Source organism: Nuphar pumila, chromosome 2 (genome assembly GCF_984573655.1).
Source record: "Nuphar pumila chromosome 2, dmNupPumi1.hap1.1, whole genome shotgun sequence".
NCBI lineage: Eukaryota > Viridiplantae > Streptophyta > Magnoliopsida > Nymphaeales > Nymphaeaceae > Nuphar > Nuphar pumila.
Genome location: NC_143250.1, coordinates 48,889,512 through 48,915,045, shown reverse-complemented (window position 1 = coordinate 48,915,045; position 25,534 = coordinate 48,889,512). Strand labels below are relative to the sequence as shown.

The 25,534-nt window shown below is 39.8% G+C and overlaps 1 protein-coding gene across 1 annotated transcript in view; it reads left to right on the top strand.

Annotated features, from left to right (window-relative positions):
- Positions 1 to 25,534, top strand: part of EDD1 (glycine-tRNA ligase) — a 211,065-nt gene that overhangs the window by 11,702 nt on the left and 173,829 nt on the right. The window contains exons 12-15 of the mRNA XM_089995743.1: positions 6,662 to 6,788; positions 7,255 to 7,338; positions 7,426 to 7,512; positions 8,380 to 8,481. Of these exons, the coding sequence (XP_089851869.1) occupies positions 6,662 to 6,788; positions 7,255 to 7,338; positions 7,426 to 7,512; positions 8,380 to 8,481 (400 nt within the window). The remainder of the gene's footprint in view (positions 1 to 6,661; positions 6,789 to 7,254; positions 7,339 to 7,425; positions 7,513 to 8,379; positions 8,482 to 25,534) is intronic.

The window sequence follows — 25,534 nt, the reverse complement described above, 5'->3', positions numbered from 1 at the left end:
TGTATCATACGATATACTGTATTGTACGATACACCCGATATGGGTGCAATTCACACTCGTATCATGATACGAGTGTGTATCATATCGTAAAACCCAAAAGTAACGATACACATCTTACTATATCGTATGATACATTACGATACATACAACCATGATTAAGATAACTTCTGCCCAAAATATCTTAGTTACATGACTAGCAATAAGCAATGTTCTTAAAGTTTCAATGATGTGCTTATGTTTTTTTGCTAAATCATTTTGTTGTGGTGTGTGTAGACAAGATCTTTGATGTGTGATGCCATGTAGTTTAAGATAATCTTTAAAATCATTTGATAAAAATTCTCTCCCTCAATAAGTACTAAATATAGAAATTTCGTTTTCAAACCTATTTTTAACCAACTTATGAAAATTTTGAAGTGGAAAAAGACTTCTGATTTATGCTTAAGGAAGTATATCCAAGTGTGTCTAATAAATTCATCCACAAATATTACATAGTATGCATGCCCACTTTTAGCTAAAGTATTGGACCCCAAACATCTCAATGAACTAACTCAAGTGGTCTAGATGAAACAAAAGTTCTGTCACTGAATGGTAATCTCTTCATTTTTTTCAAGAACACAATTTTCACAAGAGAACTCATTAAGGTTACAATTTTTTTTAAATTTTGAAAAATATTGGATTTTTGATAACTTGGATGTCCTAATCTTTTATGCCATACATTCAAATCTAATTTTTGGACATTATAACAATTTTTTTTTGGGTATCTCTAAAAAATCCATATAGTATAACCCTCCTTCTTTATGTTCTTGCCCAATCAACTTTCCTCACTGATGATCCTGCACCAAACATTCATTTGAAGAGAAAAAAATATTACAACCATAATCGGATATTTGAGAAACAAATAAAATATTTAGGTTTAATTTATGAATGTGTCAAATCTTTGGAATAAAAAAACTTTTTGATTTTGAAGAATCCTTTTCAAAGTTCCTTATTCCTTCAATTCGAAGAGATGTACTATCGGCCATAAAAACATTTGACACACTTGAGTTGTTATGATATTCAGATAATATATTATGGTTTAAAGTCATGTGAATCGATGCACCAGAATCAAGAGGCTAAGAAAATATATCGAGGTTAGAAAAAGATGAAACAACGACTCTAATTGAAGAAGATGCTCCATTGAGAAGAGGTTGAAGAGCTTCCACTAGTTGAGTTAGAGACATGCTTCCAATAGATGATTCTTGAGATGTGTGAATGTCCCTTGACTCTTGTGGAGAACCAACTGAAACAACCTTCATTTCAAATGTCCCTTTTAGTTTAGGATATTGGGGCTTAGTGTGTCCTAGTTTATGACAATAATAACAAATGATTTTCTTTCTCTCAGTCATTTTTTTTTTGTCTTTTATAGTGAGGTGGTTTATATGTATGAACATAATTTTCTGGTATAGAGACAGCTAAGACCCAATCATCTTCATTTCTAGTCACATGCTTTTTCAACCTATTCTCTTTCATGCTCAACTCTTTTATAATGCCTTCAATAGAGGAAACCTTTTCTCTACGAAGAAGAATAGACTTAATGGCTTAAAATTTCGGTCTTAAACCGTTGACAAATTGATAAAAATGCTCCAGATCTATTTGTTTTTTGGCGGAGTTTAATATCCTTGGGACAATGCCATCCCGTCTCTAAAAGCGCCAATTCTTTCCAAAGTTCGGACAAGTCATTATTATTGTTCTCTAATACTTTTTCACCTTGGGTCATAGTTCGAACTCTATCTTGCACATAAGATATATGTGCAATATCTTTAAGAGAATACATTCTCTTGAGATACTCCCAAGCCTTGTTTGCATGTTCAATTTTTGCAAGAATAGAACATTTTTTAACATTGATACTACTAATAAGGCAAGATATGATATTGTCATGTCTCATTCTCCATTCTTTTCACTTCTTCTCATAGTTGGTAATGGTTTTGGTTTTCTCATTTTCGGTTAATGGAACCTCTTTATCACCTTCTACCTTGGTGAGAACTAGCTTGGGTTTTGGATCAAACCCATTTACTAGTCACCACAACCCTTTTCCCCAAATATGGTGCTTCATAATAGAAGCCCATGTTACATAATTGAAATCATTGAGTTTCATGGGTTTAATGGTGACATTTTCGTTGTCATCCATTTTATAAGAAATGAGTAGAGAGAGGGCTAAAAAGAAGAAAGAAAAACAAAAGAAAGGCACCAGCACTCTACCAATATCACGGAAGCACTTGAATCTTCTAATGAATCACAATCACGATCCACAAGCACATGCACAATCACGATGTCATGAAACACTCCACCAATGTCTCAATCAAGAACACTTGAATGAGAAAAAAGAGCCATGCTCTGATACCATGTTAAGATTCAAAGGATCTTCTATCATGAACTAATAGTCCACCAATCTTCAACTCGAGTGGATAATAACAAAAGTGTTCTATAAGGGACATACTCACAAATCCCACAAAGAGAATCACAAAAGTGTTCTAAAGAACACACTCACAAATCCCACAAAGGGGATACACACAATAAACAACAAACAACAAACAACAACTACGCCTTCATCCCAAAACAATTGGGGTCAGCGATATGAACCAAAAAAGAAATTCATTTTGGGTCTTCCACATGAATCCTTTTCCTCCAATCATTTCTATCCAACGCCATGTCCTCGGTGAGGTTCAAAGCATTCATATCCTTTCCTATCATCTCCATCCAAGTCTTCCTAGGCCTACCCCGACCTCTTTTAACTAATATATTTTCCCATTTCTCCAACCTTCTAACTGGAGCATCATTAGGCCTTCGCCGAATATGTCCAAACCACCGTAAACGATTCTCTCGCATCTTATTTTCAATGGGTGCAACACCTACCTTCTTACGTATCTCTTCGTTCCGAATCTTATCTTTTATTGTATTTCCACACATCCATCTAAGCATCCGCATCTCAGCTACACTCATTTTTTGAATATGATGTCTCTTGGCAGCCCAACATTCCGTACCATATAGTAAAGCGGGTCTAATAGTCGTCCTATAAAACTTTCCCTTCAACCGCAATGGCATTCTACGATCGCATAACACTCCAGTAGCACTTTTCCATTTCATCCACCCAACCTTTATCCTATGATTTACATCTCCATCAATTTCTCCATACTTTTGAATGATGGATCCCAAATATTTGAAATAATCATTCACCGGTATATCTTGCTCACCAAGTTTCACTACACTCCCATCACTACTTCGTTGCTTACTAAACCGACATTCCATATATTCAGTCTTACTCTTACTCAACTTAAAACCTCTAGCTTCCAATGTCTGTCTCCATAATTCTAACTTAGCATTAACCCCAGCTCTAGACTCATCAATCAAAACAATATCATCAGCAAACAACATACTCCACGGTACATTTTCTTGAATTGATCTCGTAAGCTCCTCCATCACTATCGCAAATAGGAAAGGGCTTAAAGCAGATCCTTGATGTAACCCAACCGTTATCGGAAAATTGGTTGTCACCCCTCCACAAGTGCGGACATTGGTTACTACTCCTTCATACATATCTTTAATTATACTAATGTACTTGAGAGAAACACCTTTCTTCATCATTGTCCACCAGAGAGCGTCCCTAGGTACTCTATCGTATGCCTTCTCTAAATCAATAAAAACCATATGCAAATCTTTGTTCCTCTCTCTATATCTTTCAATAAGTTGTCTAAGAAGATGTATAGCTTCCATAGTTGATCTTCCAGGCATAAAACCAAATTGATTCTCTGATATCATGACAACCTTCCTCAACCTAGACTCAATCACCCTCTCCCAAAGTTTCATAGTATGACTCATGAGTTTTATACCACGATAGTTTGTGTAATCTTGTATATCAACCTTATTCTTATATAAAGGCACCAAAGTACTCTTCCTCCACTCATTAGGCATCTTATTTGTTCGCCAAATCAAGTTAAAAAGATTTGTCAACCATTCTAAACCTTTCTCTCCCAAGCATTTCCAAGCCTCGATAGGTATACCATCTGGGCCAACTGCCCTTCTTGATTTCATTTTCTTCAAAGCCTCTGCAATTTCTTTCTTTTGAATCTTGCGCATGAAGTCACGATTTATCTCATGAAAAGGAATGGAGAAGTCTCCAAGATCTTGAGCATGACTATCATTAAATAGCTTATCAAAATAATCTTTCCATCTCTCCTTAATCTCCTCATCTTTGACTAAAACCCTTTGCGTTTCATCTTTGATACATCTAACCATACCCAAATCCTTCGATTTCCTATCTCTCATCTTTGCAAGCCTATAAATATCCTTCTCGCCTTCTTTGGTATCCAACTTGTCATAAACCTCCTTATATACCTTAGCCCTCGCGTTTCGAACAACTTTTTTAGCTTCCTTCTTTGCTATCATATACTTCTCCAAATTCTCATTATCACGACTCTTACTTAGATTTCTATAACACTCTCTTTTAACCTTAATAGCTAATTTGACATCCTCGTTCCACCATGATGTATCCTTACCTAGTGGTGCACCGCCTTTAGACTCACCCAATACCTCCTTAGCTACTTTTCTCATACCACCCGCTATCTTATTCCACATTGATTCTGAATCCTCCTCGAGACACCAATCAACTTCCTTAACTACCTGCTCTACAAACATTCCTTGTTTAGCTCCTTTCAGTGCCCACCACTTAATTCTAGGATCTATCCTATGTCTATCCCTTTTGCGGCATTGTCTAATTCTAAGATCTAAAATTAAGACTCTATGTTGTGTAGCTACACTTTCTCCTGGTATAACCTTACAATCGATGCAACAACCCCTATCTCTCTTTCTAAGTAGGAAAAAATCTATCTGACTCGTATTAACCCCACTTTTAAATGTTACTAGGTGAGACTCCCTCTTCCTAAACCAAGTGTTTGCTAAGATCATATCATAGGACAAACAAAAATCTAAAATCCTTTCTCCACTTTCATTTCTTTTTCCTATACCATAGCCTCCATGGATATTCTCAAATCCATCCCTACTAATGCCTACATGTCCATTAAGGTCACCGCCGATGAAAAGCTTTTCTCCATAAGATGTCTCTTGTACTACTCCATCTAAATCTTCCCAAAATTGATGCTTAATGGAATCATCTAAACCTACTTGAGGTGCATAAACACTAATAATATTAATAATATTCGTACCTAATACTAATTTAATAAGTAAAATTCTATTACCCTTCCTACGGACCTCAACTACATTATCTATAAACTGACGACTCATAACAATCCCTACTCCATTCCTATTCCTATTTATTCCTGTATACCAAATCTTATATCCCCAAGGTTCTATCACTTTAGCTTTCTCACCTACCCATTTGGTCTCTTGAAGACATAAAATATCAATCTTTCTCCTACACATAACATCTACTAACTCTACCAACTTACCAGTTAAAGACCCTATGTTCCAAGTGGCTAACCTAATTTTATGGTCTTGGACTAACTTCTTTACCCCCACCCGTCCAACAAAGTGAGGGAACCCTTGCCTATTTGACACCACACCCGGGCGCCGGTGTGACGCGTCGCTTCTGGGCGACGACCTAGCAACCCTTGCACATTTATCACTGCCTCCGGGCCTAGAGAGTACAGCGCGTCGCTCCGTAGGGAACGCCCCAACGAAATTCTCATATTGGTTCATTTTCATAGGATATGACAAAGTTTTTATGCTGGCTGTCACAGGCCTACCGCAACCCTCCTCCTTTATCCGGGCTTGGGACCGGCAGTGTATAACTACACAGGCGGAGTTACACACAATAAGGCACACTATAAAAAATATATTTTATTCAAAGAAATAAGTGTGCAAGAGGGGACGTAGAAAAGGGGGAGAGAGAGAGAGCATCTAGCCGTTGGGATCAAATCAAACTGATTTGACTTGGTCCCAATGGCTAGAATTCTAGCCATTGGGTCAAAGTCAAATCAGTTGACTTGTCCCCTATTTATATATTATATATATTTATATGATATATATATATATAATAGTATATATGTATATACTATACCATATACATAAATGTATCTATACGTACAATTTAACAATGGACCTATCTTTGCTTTTGATGTGGCACTTGTTCGTGCCCGGTATGGCGCGGGGTTTAGTTGCAATTCAGGCATATGCAGTGCTAAGTTTTCTGGCTAGTATGTACAACAATATAGCAACAATGACAATAGTGAAGATCAATGTTGATGTGACTCTTGTTCTATGTTGGAGTCATGGACTTATCTTCGGTTTTGATATGCATTGTTTGTGCCAAGTTTCAAGTTGAATCAGTTGCAGTTCAGACAGATGCAGAGACTTTCACCTTTGTCACATGTGAGAGGGCCAAGCTTCTGTATAATCGGTAGTTAAAAATTTATCCACTCTACTAACTTCATGGGACTCTTGATTGCTTTGTTGCCAACCTGGCTTTATTAACTGAACCTTGAGTGAGGTCCCCAATTCCGTCTATTTTGTTCCACAAATTGAAAGTGCTAAAATTCTTCTGAATAGTTATATATGAACCATTAGTATTGGGCATATTCTTATGAAATGAGGTTATCTAGATCAGAAGCTAAAATGCTTGATTGCTTTTACCTAATAGCCAAACTGAATATTTTCTTTTGTTGGGCAGCTTGGCGCGCCATTGTGCACAGCTCTGGGTGAAGACTCGCGAGTCTTTGGGTTTTCCATTGGGCTCAGTTTTTGAGCCCAAGCTTCTTGCTGATCCCAAAGAAATTACTGAGGCAGAAATGAAAAAGGTTTGGCATTTTTTTTTCAATTTTTATTTACATTTTTTGTGCATATTGTTTTAGTTTTACATGTGAACTCAGGAAAATTTAAGGTTCTTTGATTTTTAGATATTTTAATAATCCTTTTCTTGCCCCTCCAATGTATCCCATTTCTGCTTCTTTGAGAAGAACATCCTTGATTGGGCCTTATTGGTTGCTAGACAAACTATGGTTGGAAAAGGTGGAGAAAGGCTTGTATTTGAAATTATGCCACTATGACATTGGACTGCATTACCAAGTGGCCATTGAGCTTATTAACTATGCTACATCAAATGGCTTTTTCAGTAGTCTTGTCATGGAAATTCTGTTTCCATTTGTTTTACTTGTTTCTTTTGCATGATAATCATCAAGTAATATATATATATATATACTGCTTTAATGTTTTGAGGGAATGCTGTGTCAGTTATTGAGCAGTTTCATGTTATTAATTGATAAGGTATCAAAAGATCCCAGGGTGCTTGTCCTTGAGATTGGAACTGAGGAGATGCCACCGCAAGATGTTATCGATGCAAGTCAACAGGTAAGCTCGTGTCTCATAAGTTTTTAAAATTTGTTCTATGGGTATACTATGTTCATTTCTCACTTGATGATTTTTTGTTTTTTTCAGCTTAAAAGTTTACTGGAGGATGTTTTGGAAAAGCAAAGATTGAATCATGGGGAGGTGTTAGTGTTTGGTACTCCACGTCGGATTGTGGTATACAGTTCATGTGGTTCTCATGCATCACTGAGTCACATATCTTTGCACATTTATCTCAAAGTATCAGCAAAAATCATATCATCATCGTGATGTGAGTGTACGGAAGATAAATTTAGAACATTTCAGTGTATGTGTCTGTGTGTGTGTGCTTGTACGTCAGGCTCCTGCACGCACATGTGCATGTGCACATGCATGTTTTGCGTGTGCGTGCAGTGTGAAATATAAATTGGCAATATTGTAGCAAAGATGACAAAAAATTGATAGATTTGGAGCCTATTACCATCCCTTGATTAATGGGTATGCATAAGTGTTCTGATATTGTGATAAGTGCTATTTCCATCTACAATGAGGCTTTTGTTAAAAAGATGAAACATAGTTGCATTGATTTATCTTTCAGGACTTTGAAAGGTGAATACTATGAAATTTAGTCAGGGCCATAAGGAGGATTTGATTGCCACTATATTAGCAAAAGGATTGTGAACAGAAGTGTTAAAGGTTTAGAAGATCTTTGTCCATTTGCTGCAGCCATGTGCATGTTGAAGATGATATAAACTGTTCATAAAGGGCATCTTCGATTGTACCTGATATGCTATCTATAAATGATGCAATATCTGTATGTTTGAGTAAATCCTGTCCTGTATAGAAATATTAAACCGTCATAAATCCTGATGCAGCATGTCTTATATGGATTGCACATTTTGTAGACTTTGTTCCATTTGACAATCTCATTTCCTTTTTCTCTTCCATCTTAACAAAAGGAACAGAGGTGGCATTAGCTAAATCATTGAATTATTCATCTGCATATTGGTTAAGCTTATTTAGAAAAAAAACTTGACATAGAGCATACTTATTTTCCTTGTTCAGATTCAAGTGGACGGGCTTAGTTCTAAACAATATGAAAGTGAACTGGAGGTTCGGGGACCTCCAGTTGAGAAGGCTTTTGACATGCAGGGAAATCCCACAAAGGTTGGTGTTAGTCAGCATTGTGTGCATCCTTTTTAGTTTCTTTTCTTCTTCTTTATGTAATTTGCTCAATATTATTTGAGTAAGACCTCTTGTTTAAGGCAATTGCAGTTCATTTTTTTGTTTTATCTTCTATGGTAAGAATAATATATGCCAATAAGAAAATGTTAAGAATAATTTATGGCAATGACATTGCAATACTTGTATAAAACTATAAATTATTATTTAAAGCACCTTTGAGAAATGATGGTTTTATTTTCTTTCATAAGACATGGTCACAAAAGTTATCATCTACATAGAAGTGCAACATCTGGTTTAGATCATATCTTCTTTAAATTGTTATTATGTTATTTTACAGCATGATTTTCATTAGCTATATGGGAAAACTATTTTTGCGAAATGGAGAATACATTCAGGAATTTTCTGAAATCTGAATTATGTTTAATAACATGTCATTGTCAATGTCACCTGTTCATTATTTCTGTAGTTAAAAATGATACAATTTAAACACTGAGCAGAAAACCTAAGAGAGTGCTTGTAAGTTTAATTGTTTCATATCTTTAACACGATCATCTCCTTCCTCCCCTCCCTCTTTCCAGTCACTTGCAAAGTAATTGTGTGCTTTTGGGAGAAAGCATAAGCTAGAACCCTTATATGGTGCTATTGACTATCTTGATCATATAGCGGAAATAGATCTCACCCTGTATATAAAGGTTCATTATTGAAATGTTGCGAGTAACACTAGGATTTGGGCGGTCCAACTATCTGTTATTATTGTCAGATTAATGATTGTGCATCAACTTTATGGTTGATTTATTGGTTTGTAAATATTGCATGCAACTTTGTGTTCAATTGTCTTTCAGGTTTATGCTTTAATTTCACCCCCTAAAAGAAGGGTCACCATACATTATATCTTCACTAGATCCATTTCTATTTTTACTTTTGTTGCATGATTTTACTTTTTGTGTGTTTTTTACTTTGTTATGCTATGGTACCCGGATACTCCATTTTGCCCTCCAAACCTGTGTCCACACGCGTATATCCGTGTCCACACGCGTCGACACCCGGACACTCCATTTTACCCTTTGTACATACAAGTTTGTATTCAATTTATAATTTATATTATATTTTCAGTTTATAACTTCATATTTTCAGTATAATATATATTTTAGATATAGCATATATATTTAGATTATATTAAGTTTATTTTGTATTTATGTGATATTTAATATATATACATATATATAGCTGTGTCCCCGTACCAAATTTTTTGGAATTGCCGTGTAGTACCCTCTGTACCCGCACCCGTGCCCAGGTGACAGTTTTTATGTTTCTTAAAATAATAAGTAAAAACTGATTTTATCATGTTATTAAAAATATGCAGAAATGTGATTGTGGATTAAGTCGAGAATCCTATTTTGTGATGTAAATTTCTGATTTGTTAGTTTGCAGTTATGATCTTTGTGTTGATTTACCATGAGAAAACAGAAAAAGGTTTAAGGGAAAATTCCATTTAGGGGCCAACCTTTTGCCCTTATATCCAAATATGGGCCTCACCTTTCTGAAATTCCAAATATAGGCCCAACTTATTGTGAAAACAATCAAATAGGGACCTGAGATCAATATCTATCATCTTGGAAAACGTGATTCCCTTTTGGTTTCTTGTGTTATCCATTGAAAATTGTAAAGTACTCATTCATCTGTAAAAAAAGAAAAAGTAAACAGTTTGAACTCTTAAATATGGAGACTTGTAATTTGGCTTGTGATTTAACTGAGTTAAAGGACAATAATAAATTCAGGTCCTTATTTGGCAGTTTTCAGGAAAATAGAGGCCCATATTTGGACTTTCAGAAATGTGAGACCCATATTTGAAATTAAGGGCAAAAGGTTAGCCCCTATTTGTAATTTTCCCAAATTTCATAGAACAAAAGTGCCTTTTCTGGAATCAAATGTGACCTGAGATACTTCAAAACCGAGCTACTCTCAAGTCTGTTTTATATTCATTGTTTTATCAGAATCTTTATAAGATGATTATTAACATGTTGAAGTTAGCTTTACAGTTGTGGTGATCTTGTAATTTTTCAAGGTTGTCCGTATCGTTACTTTTGAGGTTTGCGATACGATACACACTTACGAGTGTGTTTCGTACCCGTATCGGGTGTAATGTACGATACACCCATGTATCGTGTTGTATCATATGATACAGGGCGTATCGTACAATACACTTTCAGTGCACTTTAAAAAGGCCAAAAATTATTATTTTTATTTTGAGTTTTAAATACCTTTTGATGGCCAACTTATTCATTTGTTTAGAGGTCATTAGAAGTGCATTTCCACTGTTTTTACACTCACATAAGTGGGTTAAGATAAAAAAATGCATTTCCACCATTTTTTCACTCAAGAAAATGGATTAAGGTAAAAAAATCTTTATTTTGGGTAAAATTACAAAGCTACTCTTCAAGAAATTTTGCCTCCGGCAAAAAATGATTATCTAAGGAAGCATCTCCGTATCTAAAAATATATTTTTGATAATATATTCATGTAAAGAAACTAAATGCCATATCTTATATTGAAATCCAAACACATGAGGTTCTTTGCAAAAATCTTCACTGGCTCATCTTATGGAGAAACAGAAATATCAGCAAAACAGAGTTGCTAGCTGATATTGTATATGAAATACATGTGTACATGCTTCCAAGGTGCTGGTGGGTGCAGGTTGTTAAAAAATGTCATATTACATATTACATGTATATGTGCTTCGGTAGTGCTAGCTGATATTGTTCTGTGAAATACATGCATGCTTCGGAGGTGCTGGTATTCAACTATTTTGTCCTCTTGTGTGGCAAAGGGGGTCAACATCTGTATGTTGTGTATTCTCATTCTTTTTGGAGCTAACTAAACCATATTGCATGGTGTTCTTCTCCATTGCCTCTCTCCTTCTACTGCAGCAAACATGGTATCAGAGCCATGTTCATGCTCATGAGGAGGCCGAGAGCTTGATTTGGGAGGAGCATAGCCATCATTGACTGTTCATCATTAGTAAAGGTCATGCTGACATCACCACTGGGTATACGGTCAACAGTTTTTTCATCATCTGAGGCAGGGTTTCACTCAATCATGATTTTAGAAGCATTTCCAATCAAGATTTGGAGCCATCAGAGATATATCAGAATTTTGGTGGATTTTTGAAGGATTTCTGGATATTGACATCTACAGTGATCAGATTTGCATATTTCACATATTCTGATCTTGTAGATAGTTGTGGTTCACCAAGATTTGATGTAGTTGGGTCGTTTTTAATTTTATGTGAAGAATCTTTTGAAAGCAGGCAGAACATGAGTTTCAGCAGTCTAGTGAAGATTTGGTTAAGTTTTTGGGTACCTAGTAGAGGCGCTAAACAGTTTTCAGTCTATATAGGTTATCCGGTAGACTGATTTTGTGGGTTTCTGCCTTAGTTTGATTCTGATTACTGTTAGTGCTGTTGTTGGTTTGTTTTCAAGTGTATTTGGTTCTTCGGCAGTGCTGTTTTTCACAGTATTGAGATTGGTGCTATTGGTTGGTCTGTTTTTTTTGTTGAAGGTTCATTTAATATCATATTTGCTGTGTGTTGTTGATTAGACTGTTAGTGTTCTCTCCATATTAAGTGTGCTTTCTTTTGTTGGCATAGTTGTTGTAGACGACAAGCTAAGATAATCAGAAATGAGAGAGAGAGAGAAAAAAAGACCTGAGAAACTTAATTAGGTCTAATCTCCTTTAGTTCAAATAGAGATTAGCCAAAAGAGTAAATTTACATTAGTGTCCCTCATTATTTATAAAATACCAAAAGCAGTCTTAAGAATAAATAAACTTTTCTTTAAGGTGGTCGACTTATCTTAAGACTCCCCCCTCAAGCTGGAGCATAGATATCAATCATGCTCGGCTTGCCACAACATTTTGAGAAACTGAACCTGGCAAGAGGCTTTGTAAAAATATCTGCAACTTGATCCTCAGATATTACATGCTTGGTAGAGATATGTCCAGCTTGAACCATATCTCTTATGTAGTGGCAGTCAACTTTAATATGTTTTGTCCTCTCATGAAATACCGGATTATTGGCTATATATGTAGCTTCCTTGTTATCACACATCACCATAGGAGATGAAACCTTCACTTGAAGATCGTTCGGCACAGTTCGAACCCACATCAATTCAGCTGCTGTTTGGGCCATAGCCCTATATTCTGATTCGACACTCAACCTAGCAACCACGATTTGCTTCTTGCTTCTCCAAGAAATTAAGTTACCTCCCACAAATACACAAAATCCTGTGGTAGATTTCCTATCCTCTACAGACCCAACATAGTCAGCATCAGAGTAAGCAACTACCTCTAGGGTACCCCCTTTCTTGAATAATAATCCTTTTTCAGGAGAAGATTTTAAGTACCCGAGTATCATCATTGTAGCATTCAAGTGTACCTCAGTCAGTTTGTCCATGAATTGGCTAACCTTGCTTACAGCCAGAGCAATATCAGGTCTAGTCACTGTTACATATAGTAACTTTAGCTCCTGCTATCAACAAGTTTTGACCCCTCATCCAATAAATGAACTTTGTGATCCATGGGAATATTTGCTGGTTTAGCTCCCAACATTCCTGTCATACTTCCGTTGAGACAAAACCACGCCCTCACTGCTCCTGGCCACTTCAATGCCCATAAAGTATTTGAGAGAACCAAGGTCTTTTGTAACAAAATATTTTTGAAGATGAGCTTTCGTAGTTGCAATATCTTTCATGTTATCTCCTGTAAGGATAATGACAATAAATAATGTGTGGTCTGACGCTGACCTATTAAAACCAAACTTTGACATCACCTCAAGCAACTTTTGAAGCCATGCATGAGGACTTTGCTTTAGACCATATATCGCCTTTCTTAATCTGCACACCTTCTGACACTCCCCCTCAATCTCAAACGCAGGAGGTTGTTGCATGTAGACTGTCTCAGACATATCCACATATAGGAATGCATTTTTCACATCTAGTTGACACAAACTCCATCCATGGTGAACAACTACGGAGAGAACAAGACGAATGGTACCCATCCGTGCTACGGGAGAAAATGTTTCAAAGAATTCAATACCATATGTCTGAGTATAACCTTTTGCTACTAACCTGTCCTTGTATCTTTCAATTGAACCATCAGAGTTGTACTTAATGGTATATACCCATTTGCATCCAACAATGTTCGCATCCATTGAGGGATCAACAAGGTCCCATGTCTATTGAGACAATAAAGCATTCATTTCATCTTGCATAGCCTGCTTCCACTTGCTATCGAGTAGTGCCGGTTGATAACTCAGATGAATAGTTTCAGTAGATAAGGTTGAAATAAATGCTTTCATTTGATTACCAATTCTGGCCCCTGACACAAACTGAGACATAGGATATAAGGTACATTGTCGTGTCCCCTTTCGTAGAGCGATTGACCTTTTATCATTAACATGAATGTCATTGCTATCAGGAGCACTCACCTCAGGAGAAGAAGAAGATGGAGGCACTGGAGGAGGTGGAGCTCTACACACTTACACCAATGGAGGATTGTGAAACCGTGAGGTAGGTGGAGTTGGATTCGGTAATAGGGGCACTGATTTCAAGGGAAAAGGAGGAACATGAAGAGAAAATGAGTCATCTTGATCAGCCTGCATCCTAGCACCAGTACTGGAATAATATGAAAGAAATTCCAAGAAACATCTGCAGTGACATACTCTTGACGAGAAATCAGATCATAACATCGATACCCTTTCTGATTTTTGGGATAGCCTATAAACATACACTTAGTGGCTTGACTTGCCAATTTATCGCGGTCAGGTCTGAGCCTGTGCACAAAACAAACGCACCCAAATACTTTGGGCGAAAGAGAGGTACATTAGGATACATGATTTGCAAAGGAATTTGGTCTTCCACGGATGATGAAGGCATGCAATTGATCAAATAGAAAGTTGTAGTAACCGCATCACCCCAGTATGAAGCAGGAACATTGGATTGAATCATAAGGGTGCGGGCTACATCAAGGAGATGCCTGTGTTTTCGCTAAGCCACCCCATTTTGTTGGGAAGTATAGGCACAAGTAGTTTGATGTTGAATGCCATGGTCTCGATAAAATTGCAACAAAGCTTTGGTTTTAAACTCAAGGGCATTATCAATGCGGATAATCTTGACAACAGATTCAAACTTAGTTTTTATTTCAATAACCAATGATTTGAGGATACTAGGAGCTTCAGATATTTCTTTTATTAAGAACACCCAAGACAATTTAGAAAAATCATCGACAATAACACGATAATAACGACATTGGGTCCTAGTAGGAATCTTACTAGGACCTATACATCCGCATGAAGAAGTTCAAAGACTTTATGATTGGACTGACTCTGACTAGAAGGAAACAAACTCCTATGATGCTTGCTCAACTGACATGCTTCACACTGGAATGATGTAGTAGACGGAATTTGAAGAATGACACGACGAAGCTTCGACAATGAAGGATGTCCGAGACGACGATGCCACTGCACAAGTGTAACGCCCCAAAATTTCAACTTGTGATTTCGAAAACATTATCGAAAAACCTTTCAAAGATTTAAAATTTTCACTTTTAAAAACGACAGTGGAAGACAAAAAAAAGGAGCACAACTTAACAATCATGGGTACGTTAGCTGAAAGACCACCATTCACATGAACAACTACTAAAAAGGAATTGAGGAAATAATGCAATAGATTATTAATAAAATCTGCAGTTTATTACAAAATAAGCAATTTCTCAAAGTTTCATAATTTAAAGAAAAACTCTAAAACTCAGAGCCAAGACGCCAACAGAAAGAAGAGAAATCTTGAGCCATATTGCACCACGCCATCGGCCGCCTGTGAAGTCCTACTCCTCACTTGCACATGAAATGAGTTAGTTTCATAACAAACCAGTACGTGCACGAATAGATATGTAGAATAAAATAAAGCAGGACATTCATGAGATAAACAATTATTATATTAAAACAACCAATACAATTGTAATCTATTCTAACAAGTGTAATATGTGCAAAGAGCTATTGTTTGAAGCATTTCAAGCAATGTAAGTCTCAATCATCTACAACTATTCAAAAAGATATTCTTTAAGTTCTGATATTAACTGGCTTGTGGGTACGTACAAACGCGAAACGTAAAAACAACCGAGACCGATCCAAGGGTTTATTATGTCAGGTGTTTTCATTAACCCGGATGGCTGACTCAGTCCGCTCCCAAGGGGACGGTCAGTGACCAAGAGAGAAAATCCCCAAAGGCATTTGTGGCCGATGGATGCATCCAACTTCTGCAGAAGTACCTGGGAGTTACCACCTAGGATAATTTATGGTAATCCCAATTCCCTTAACTCCGATGACTAGGGAAGCCGAGTCTTTTGCCCGTGGGGTGGTTGTTAACAACCTGCCCATCGGAGTTTTTGTACCATCCATCCTCTTCCTTGATGAACCGTGAATGTCGAATGGGTACGACGGGGGTTTCTTAACCGTCGCCCCATTCTACATGCTCTGGTCTAATAGACCTACTCGAGCATCTTGCCTGTGAGGGCGAGTTGTCACCATTTATGTGATCTCAGCATTGTGCTAAATGCACGCTTCGAGGTTGCTACAACCTTATCCTTCAACCATCGTAACCCACATGGGAAGTACTTGTCCAAAAAGTATGATCGTACCTTCCTAGAGATACGACTACGATGAGAGGGTAACAATTAATGTTTTATGATTCTTTTGGTCATACATGACATGTATTTCTCTTTGAGCAATTGGCCTGTGGAGGCCGACATTATCTCATCTATATCAATAAAGTGTTGATTTCCCACTTCAAGGTACTCCATGACCTCTTGTAAAATTTATACCGTACCTGTCTTAAGGTTCGGTTACAATAGCAATTGCGGTGGGTTTCTTTCTAGAAATGAGTCTATTTACAAAGTTTACATTAAGTATGCAATTTCAAAAGAATAAGCATGCAAAGCAGACAATCACAAGTTAAGTAATCTTACAGGTAAGCATGTATGCTAATGAAACTACTCGATTCTCTCTAGAATGAGTCTACCCATAGAGTTTACATTAAGCATGCAATTTCAAAAGAATCAGAACGAGGAAAACACTGACCAAACAATCATAAGTTAAATGCTTCTTCAGATAAGCAGGTATGTAAAATAACTATTCTATCTCAAAAGTCTTATTTTATTTCATTCATCCAAAATCCTTGTGCGACTTTCCCCTACCTCGGGATATTATGCAACTGCGTGCGTCTACGGGTGTAGATGATAAGAGGCTCAGGCCACGGAGCCAGAGCGGGGTTCGATGCGAAGTCTGCAAAAGTGTGAGTATTCAGCGCTACATTATTTATCATGCAGAAAATAGAAAGTCAGGCTTGTCGATCGGAAAAAGAGAGAGGCAGCAGGGGTGTGCCCCTGTTTGCCGAAATCAGAAGAGCGACAGGGGGCGAGCCCCTGCTTGTCGACAACAGTGGGGCGACAGGGGATGAGCCCCTATCGAAAACAACGAGGCGGCAAGGGGGCCAGTCCCTGCCGATAGCAACGAGGCGACAGGGGGCCAGCCCCTGCCGACAGCAGCGAAGCGGCAGGGGTCGAGCCTATGCCGACAACAACGAAGCGGCAAGGGCTGAGCCCCTGCCGACAGCATTGAAGCGGCAGGGGGGCCAGCCCCTGCCGACGGCATCGAAGCGGCAGGGGCTGAGCCCCTGCCGACAGCCACGAGACGGCAGGGGGCCAGCCCCTGCAGACAACATCGAAGCGGCAGGGGTTGAGCCTCTGCCGACAACCACGAGACGGCAGGGGGCCAGCCCCTGCTGACAACATCAAAGCGGCAGGGGTTGAGCCCCTGTCGACAGCCAAGAGGCGGCAGGGGGCCAACCCCTGCCGACAAAGAGAAAGAGATCGGGACGGGGGGTGCCAGGGGGGCAACCAACCTCCCGTCGGTCGCCCAATCACCCACAACGGAGAGGGGGTGTCGCAGGGGCCATTGGTCCCCTGCCGGCACTCCGACGAACCGCTAGTGGGAAAAGGGGACAACAGGTGCCCCGTAGGCCACCTGTCGGGCCTTTGATGGGCACAGGAGAGGCGGGTGGGCGCGGCAGGGGCCGTGCGCTGCCTGTCGGCCTCCCGACGAGGTGACAGAGAGGGGGGTGAAGAGAGAGAAGAAGAGGGAGGAGAAGAGGGTGGAGACGTCGTACCTGGAAAGAGATCAACGGCGGTGGTCGATCGGCGTGGGTCGCAGCAACGACGACCATCGACACTGGTGGCGTGTGCAGGGAAGGAGGAGGTCGGTGCGATGGGAGCGAAGGGCGGTGTGCCTCCCCTTGCCCTCCTGCAGTGCTCTTAAAGGCCTAAGGGGGGCGATGAAAGAGGAAACCCCGGTGGGTTTCCCTAATCCACCCGAAAACGAAGGTGGGGGGGGGGGGGTTGCGGCGATCGAGAAGAGGATTTAAAATCCTATTCCTGAGTCGGGTTATTAAAACCCTACCAATGACGGGCTTGGGTCGGGTCCGGACCCGACCTGGTCCGGGTCCGATACAATAATTATTTTTTTAACTCTGGGTTTTATATCCTACCCCTCTTAAAAGAATTTCGTCCGCGAAATATGTTTATTGCCTTCAAGAATCAAAATACAGGTCAGGATATTTTTCCCTGATATCACTCTCAGGTTCCCAAGTACATTCGTCAATTCCATGATGTTGCCACCAAACCTTTACAAAGGAAATGGTTTTTGATCTTAGCACTTGGTCACGACGATCTACGATTTCCACTGGTCTTTCTTCGAATGTCAAGTCCCCTTTAATGTCCACATCATCATAATGAATGATGTGCGATGGATCGTGAACGTACTTCCTCAATATGGATACATGAAAAACATTATGGATTTGAGCGTACTGAGGAGGTAACGCCACGCGACAAGCTGCTTCTCCAATTCGCTCCAGGATTTCGAACGGTCCGACGTATCTAGGACTTAGCTTTCGCTTCTTCCCGAACCGAAATACGCTCTTCGTTGGAGATACCTTAGCAAAAACCATCTCGCCAATTTCGAAGGTAAGCTCTCGTCGGCGTCTATCTGTATAGCTTTTCTGCCGACTCTGAGCGGTACAGAGTCGTTTTCGAATCATTTGCACTTGTTGAGTATAGTGCTGCAAGTCTATAGGTGCCTCCAATCTTCCTTCGCCAACCTCGTCTCAGTAAATCGGTGATCGGCATGACCTCCCATACAAAGCTTCGTATGGGGCCATCCCGATGCTCACATGATAGCTGTTGTTATATGCGAATTCTGCCAGACTGAGGTGGGAATCCCACTCTCCCTTCCTGTCCATCATACAAGCTCGAAGCATGTCTTCCAAGGTCTGAATCGTACGTTCTGACTGCCCGTCGGTCTGAGGGTGAAACGCAGTACTGAACTTCAACTTTGTGCCCAAAGCCAGCTGAAGTTGCCCCCAAAACCTTGAAGTGAATCTAGGATCACGATCGGAAATAATCGAGACCAGAACACTGTGCAGTCTCATAATCTCTCTAACATAGAGATCAGCGAGACTATCCAACGATTGGTTGAGACGGATAGGTAGGAAGTGAACAGACTTGGTGAGTCTATCGACGATGTTTGGTGAGTCCATAGACATCCGCTCAACTCTTGATGTTTGGTGACATGGTATCAAAGCCAAGTGTTCTATTGCTGTTTTTGGTGACATCTAAAGTCTCGTGGTGGATTGTGAAGATTAGATAGTGCCTCGGGAAGTATGACTATATTCTTACTTGAAGATTGGATATTGAATTGGCTGTTTTCAAGGCATTGATGCACATATAGTGGTTTGTGAAGATTTGCTTAGCGAACATCTATTCAAGTACCTTCTCTTCCTCTACATTCCAAATCTCTTTTGTTTAATCTAGCTTTCTTTCTTCTCTTCTATGGCTGATAAGGAAGTTGTGACAGTGGTCCCAATTAAATTTGATAGGAACAACTATAATTTATGGGCTACTGCCATTAAAATTTTTTTGATCAAAAAAGGTTTGTGGGAATATGTTGACGTCCGCAACGGCACTACAACCTATTCTCGCAAAGACGGTTAGTGAGAAAGATAACTACTAAGGAAGTTCTTAAAGGAGGAAAGAGAGAAAGCTCTTTTGAGCTATAAGAAAGCTATGAAAGAATTAGAAATTGGACATGCAACAATCCTTTCCCTATTTATGGGAAGTATGAGGGAAGATACTTGTGAGAACATGTTGGAGTTTAAAAGAGCTGATAAAGCTTGTCTCTTTATCAAACAAACATACACTCAAAGTGATGTCACATATAGATGAGAACTATAAGACAAAATCTACAATTATAAGCAATAAGAAAAGAATGTAAGAGAGTACTATGAGACTCTAAAAGGGTTATGAGATCAAATGGCCAAGATGGAGCTCATTTGGGATACTCCTAGTGACACCCAAAGTAGAAAGTAACAAATCATTAATGAATAATTTTTTCAATTTATGAGGGGTGTAAGCTATGTCACAGAGACTCGGCAAAACAGATGCCGCACCCACGTCGACGCGACGCGACGCGGGATCGCGTGCGGGTGCGGCACCGGGTGCGGTCAACACGACCCTGGGTGCGGTCAACGCACCTAGGGTCATTTTTGTCCACAATTTTGGGCGAATTTTTTTCCCCCCGATGAAAAGGAGGATTAGGGCATTTTTTTTTTGCCCTAATCTCTCCTCTCTCTCGCCCTGAGCTCGAGCTCTCCCATCGCCGCCCCCAGCGCCGCCGCCCCCAACTCCGCCTCCCAGACTCCTCCTCTCCTTTCGCAGGTATGTCTCTCACTCTCTTCTTGGGTCGGCTGGGGAGGGGCCGAGCACCCCCCCCTCTCTCGGTCTCTTGTTGGGTCGGCAGGGGAGGGGCTGAGCCTCCCCTGCTCCCTCGTTTTTCGGCACAGGAGGGGCCGAGCCCCTCCCCCATCTAGCTCTTTTTTTGGGTCGACAGGGGAGGGGCTGAACCTGCTGCTTTAGCCATGCGGCAAACGTGAAGTTTTTTTTTTTTACTTTTTTTTATTTGTTATACTTATCATTTTGTGTTTGTTTGTGTTTTGTAGAGGTGGTGGCAGGACCAGAAGAGAGAGAGAGGGAAAAAAGAGGAGATAAAAAGATGTTGACGTGCATAGCGTGCTCAAAGCAACTTGAAGTGGACGGGGATGAGCGTGCCACCCCTAGAGTTAAAAGCTTCGCTGCTCAAGTTAGTATGGTTTGATTTTTTAATGCACCAACTTATCCAGAAAAAGTGGGATAAGTTAAGAACTTTCATCTTTAAGAGTAAAGATTCTTCTTGAGTTACTTCACTTTTCTGGATAACAAACGACCCATTTCTCGTCTCTTCTCGTTTCATCTTAAATGTTTGTTCCTTTTCTTAGTGTACCAAGAGCGCATCCTCACAATGTGTTCTTCTTGGAGGGAACAGGATCAGGACCTTCCGTTGTGGGATAGGATGGGATCCCGTTCGATGCCAGTGGGACCCACACTGAGCCTTTCTGGACCGGGTCGGTCTTCTCTTTTTTTCTTTGGCAAGGACCCGTGTCTCCTTGTCTCGGGTTGTTCTCTGGCTGGCTTTGGACTTGTGTCTGTGTGTGGTTGTGCTGCATGCATCAAGATTGCAGACTCCATGCGGGGGCTATCAATGGATCGGGTTACGGGATCAGATCCGTGGTTCTGTAGATGGGTCAAATGGGTCTGTTTCGGATCGGATCCGGATTAGGTCCTCATTGATCTTTTGTTGTGTCCCAAGTCCAAACAGGACAGGAGTGCTATTCGTGGTATGACATGTCTGCTCTGAATATCCGACAGGAATCTCAACGTACCACAAAAGTATCTGAAGTCCAAAACCGCCTGGGGATTTTCCACTATATTAGTCAGACTTGGGGAACCTATGGGGGTAGTCCCTGGGTCTGGGTACGGATCTGGTCTGTCGTGTCGTGACCCTGTATCCAACTGGGTCCGACCAGGAACGACCCGATCACCTAACCATGTTTAGCCGGACTAGAGGTCCAGAGATTTCAGATCCACAGATCCCTAGGATCTGTAATTGCGTGGAAACGCACAGTAAGAGAATGTGCATCATCCATTTCTTACATCAAGGTGAGGGTGGTTCATGACATTTGAGGATAAATTCCATTACCCCACTTTGTGCACCAACGATTTAGTGAATGGGAGAATGACCAAGAAATTGGCAGGTCCTGAGTTGAATTTCAAAGGAATCAAGGATCAACCATTTTTTTTTCTTTTCGATTGCCTAGACAAAAGAGAAAACATCTTGTTGTTTATTCAATAATTTCTGATCTCTAATGAACCTCTTGGTATGAAAAGGTGTATATCATATGCTCGAGAGTCTATTCTGATTGATATTTAGGTCGATTTATGTAATTGCTTTACTTATTTGATTGATAATTTGATATTTAGGTTGATATACTGCATGCATGATGAATCATATTATGAGTTTATGACAATGTTTACTGTTAAATGTTAAACTATTAAAACTTCAAAATTATATATATATATATATAATTTTTTTTTTACATTTTTGCCCCTGTCGCACCCCCGCACCCCTGCATCCGGGTTTTTTGGAAGTGCCGAATCCTGGCACCCGCACCCGCTCCCGCACCCGCACCCATGTGACATAGGGTGTAAGACTTGAATTTGAACAAGTGAGAAGTAACATACTTCATTAGAAAGCAAGAACTTCCACCTATTTATGAAGTTTTGGCTCAAGTTTGCATTGGAAGAGAAAGACTAAAGTTTCTAACCGAATCAAATGAGTCCAAGGATAATGTTTTAGCCATGTCAAGACCGGGTGCCAACTCTCATTCATATAGACCTCCACATTTCAACGATGGGAAGGGAGATGGAAAGAAAAAAACCATTATTGTATGTCATAACTGTGGGGAACTTGGACATATCTATCAAACCATACTGCCCTAAATTTAAAGTCAAAGAGGACAGGAAAGCTTCAATTAAAACTTCTCAAACCGACAAGGAAACTATGAGCAAATCTATAGGGAACATGTCACTATCTCAATTAGTGGAAGCCCTATAACCTCTCCTAAAAAGTTCTTCCATAACTGGTGCTGCCGTCTCCACTTCATTAGCTTCTGGTATGACTCATTGGCTTTTAGATTTTGGTGCTTAATTTCATGACTTATAATGGCTCCATGCTTATTGATCATAGTATTGATTCAAGTATAATAAATGTTTTCACTGCTGACGGTTCCTCTCTTAATATTAAAGAAATTAAAAAATTTAAAAAATCTTCAAATTTTTGTATTCAAAAAATAAGAATGGTTCTAAAACTTAATTTAAACTCACTTTCTGTTTATCAAATCATCGATCACGGTTGTAGTGTCTCCTTTACATCTGACCGATGCTTAATATAGGATCTCCAGTCCGGGAAGCAGATTGGTGAAGGGCATAGAGAAAGATACCTCTACTACATGGATCAGTTAATTATTCCCAAAAAACCCCTTTGCCTCTGTTGAGAATAGGTGGTTTTAAGTAGAGTTATTTTTCATTAAGGTGCTTTTTGTAATTTAGTTCTTTATAATAGGGCTGTATTGTAATTAGGTCTTTAAGCCTCTCTCTATTTAACATAGAGAGACCCTAATCTCGATAACGAGTTCTGAGGTTTTCTTTGCAGCCGTCTCTCTCTCTTCTCTCTCTCTCTTCTCTATCTCTAGGGTCCAGGTCATCTTCTACATGGTATCAGAGCTGTACCGACCGTGGGAGCGTGATCGAGCGTGATCGTGGGAGCGTGATCGATCGTGACGAGGGAGTGTGATCGAGTCTGATCAAGGCTCGATTGATCGTGGAGGCCATCGTGATCGTGATTCAATACCTAATCAGATCGTGATCAAGGCCACCAGATCTGTCAACAGATCTAATGAGTAAAAGAAAAAATACCTAATCAGGTCAGCGATGAAATTTTTGTTTTGGATCTGTTGACAGATCTGATCATGCTGTTGGTCGTGGATGCTTGCTGTGAGTTCGCAGCTGTCGTGGATGCTTGCTGTGAGTTCGCAGCTTCTTGTTTTATCGTTTCATGACTACCTACTGTCTCGGTGGTATTTCCTGCCGTCAGTTTCGTGGCTACCTGTTGGGAGTTGATTGCTGTTGGTATAGTATACACTGAACATGTTGTGAGATATTGCTATAGTTGCTGTTGGGAGTCTGATTACTGTTGGTGATTCTACATGCAATATGGGGTATCAGATTACTTAGTGGTGTTGCTAGAAAAAAAATTAATGACGTATTGTCAAACTGTATATGTCTGGGGAGCTGCCCCTGTTATGGAAAAATTTTTCTGCATATGCAGAAGTCGTGTTAGCTGTGAATCACTGAAGTGCTGAATTATCTGTCTGCTTGTGGGCTGCTGCACACTACTGTAGTGGGTTTTTTTTATTGTTGTTCGTAAGTGAACAACTGCTGGTTGGAATATCAGTTGGCATGTGGGTGTAACACGCGGGGTTTTTTTTTGTGGTGAGTGTGGAGACTGTCCAGTTTTTTTTTACCTGCAGTATGGCTGAAACTTCGAAAGGTGATTCAAAATTGGAACATATGGGAGAATATAAGGCATTTGCCAATCCCTTTTCGTACGGCTCGTCTGTCAGGTTAAATGAAACTAACTATGCCAGGTGGTCCATAACATTTATGATGTCGGTATCTGGACATCGTAGAAAACATATCTTGTTGGAAGATGGACCCACTGAAAAGGTGGGAAAATATGTTACCTGGGATGAAAATAATGACATAGTCATGTCATGGATTATGAATAGTGTCGAACCCCATATTGCAGATGGTTTAATTTATTATAATACAGCCAAACAGATGTGGGACAATCTTCGAGATATATACTCACAAGAAACTAATGTGAGTCGTATCCTACAAGTCGAACAGGAAATATACAATTTACAGCAGGGAGATCAAACCTTGGCCCAGTACTATGCCTCCGTAAAAGCTGCTTTTGAAAGACTTAATGCTCACAGACCTTTCTGTTGTTCGAAACAAAAGGATCATCAAGAACAAACTATGGTTGCTAGGTTTCTTACAGGTTTATCTTCAGAATTTTCTGTTGCAAAAGTCCAAATGTTGACTGGGTCGGATGTGCCTACTCTTGCTGAGGCATATAACCGTCTAAGCAGACTTGCTATATCTCTTCCACATTCTCAGCCTGTGACTCAGTCTTCTGCCTTAGTTGTCTCATCTGGTTATGGACGTGGAAATCTTCAGAACATCAGAGGACGAGGTCGCGGCCGAGGTGTGGGAGGCAGAGGAAAGCTTCAATGTACATTCTGTGGAAAATCTGGACATTTAGAAGATCGTTGCTGGGATAAGCATGGCCGACCAACCTCATCTTCATCAAAGTCATATGCTCCTAGAGCTAATACTACTTCTCTCGAGGCAACAAAGGCACAAGACAATATTTCTGCAAGTGACAGTAGTATAACCCTCAGTCGTGCTGAATATGATGAGCTGATAGCTCTTCGTCCTTTGAGCTCTACCTCTCCTGTTGCTGGTGTTGCCTATTCAACCGGAAATCTTCTTCATCCGACTGACAGTAAGTGGATTATTGATTCTGGTGCATCCAGACATTTGTGTGGAAATTCACTTGTTTTTTCAGATCTAAAGGATATTAAGGCTCAGCTTGGAGTCTCATTAGCCGATGGGAGTACCTCCCCGGTTGTTGGTTAGGGAAATATTTCTATATCCTCCTCATTACAGTTGAAAAATGCTCTTCATGCCCCAAAATTTCCTCAAAGTTTACTTTCTGTGAGTTGTCTTGTAAAAGAACAAAACTGTAGAGTAATATTTGATCCAATGGGTTGTCATTTTCAGGATTTGCTGATGGGGAAGAAGATTGGTGGAGGCTATGAAGAAAATGGAATCTACTACTTACATCATCCAATGAGTACTGTGCATGCTGCAGTGGACCATTCATTTAGTCTTGTTCAGTGGCATCGTCGTCTTGGTCATCCTTCATTGTCAAAGC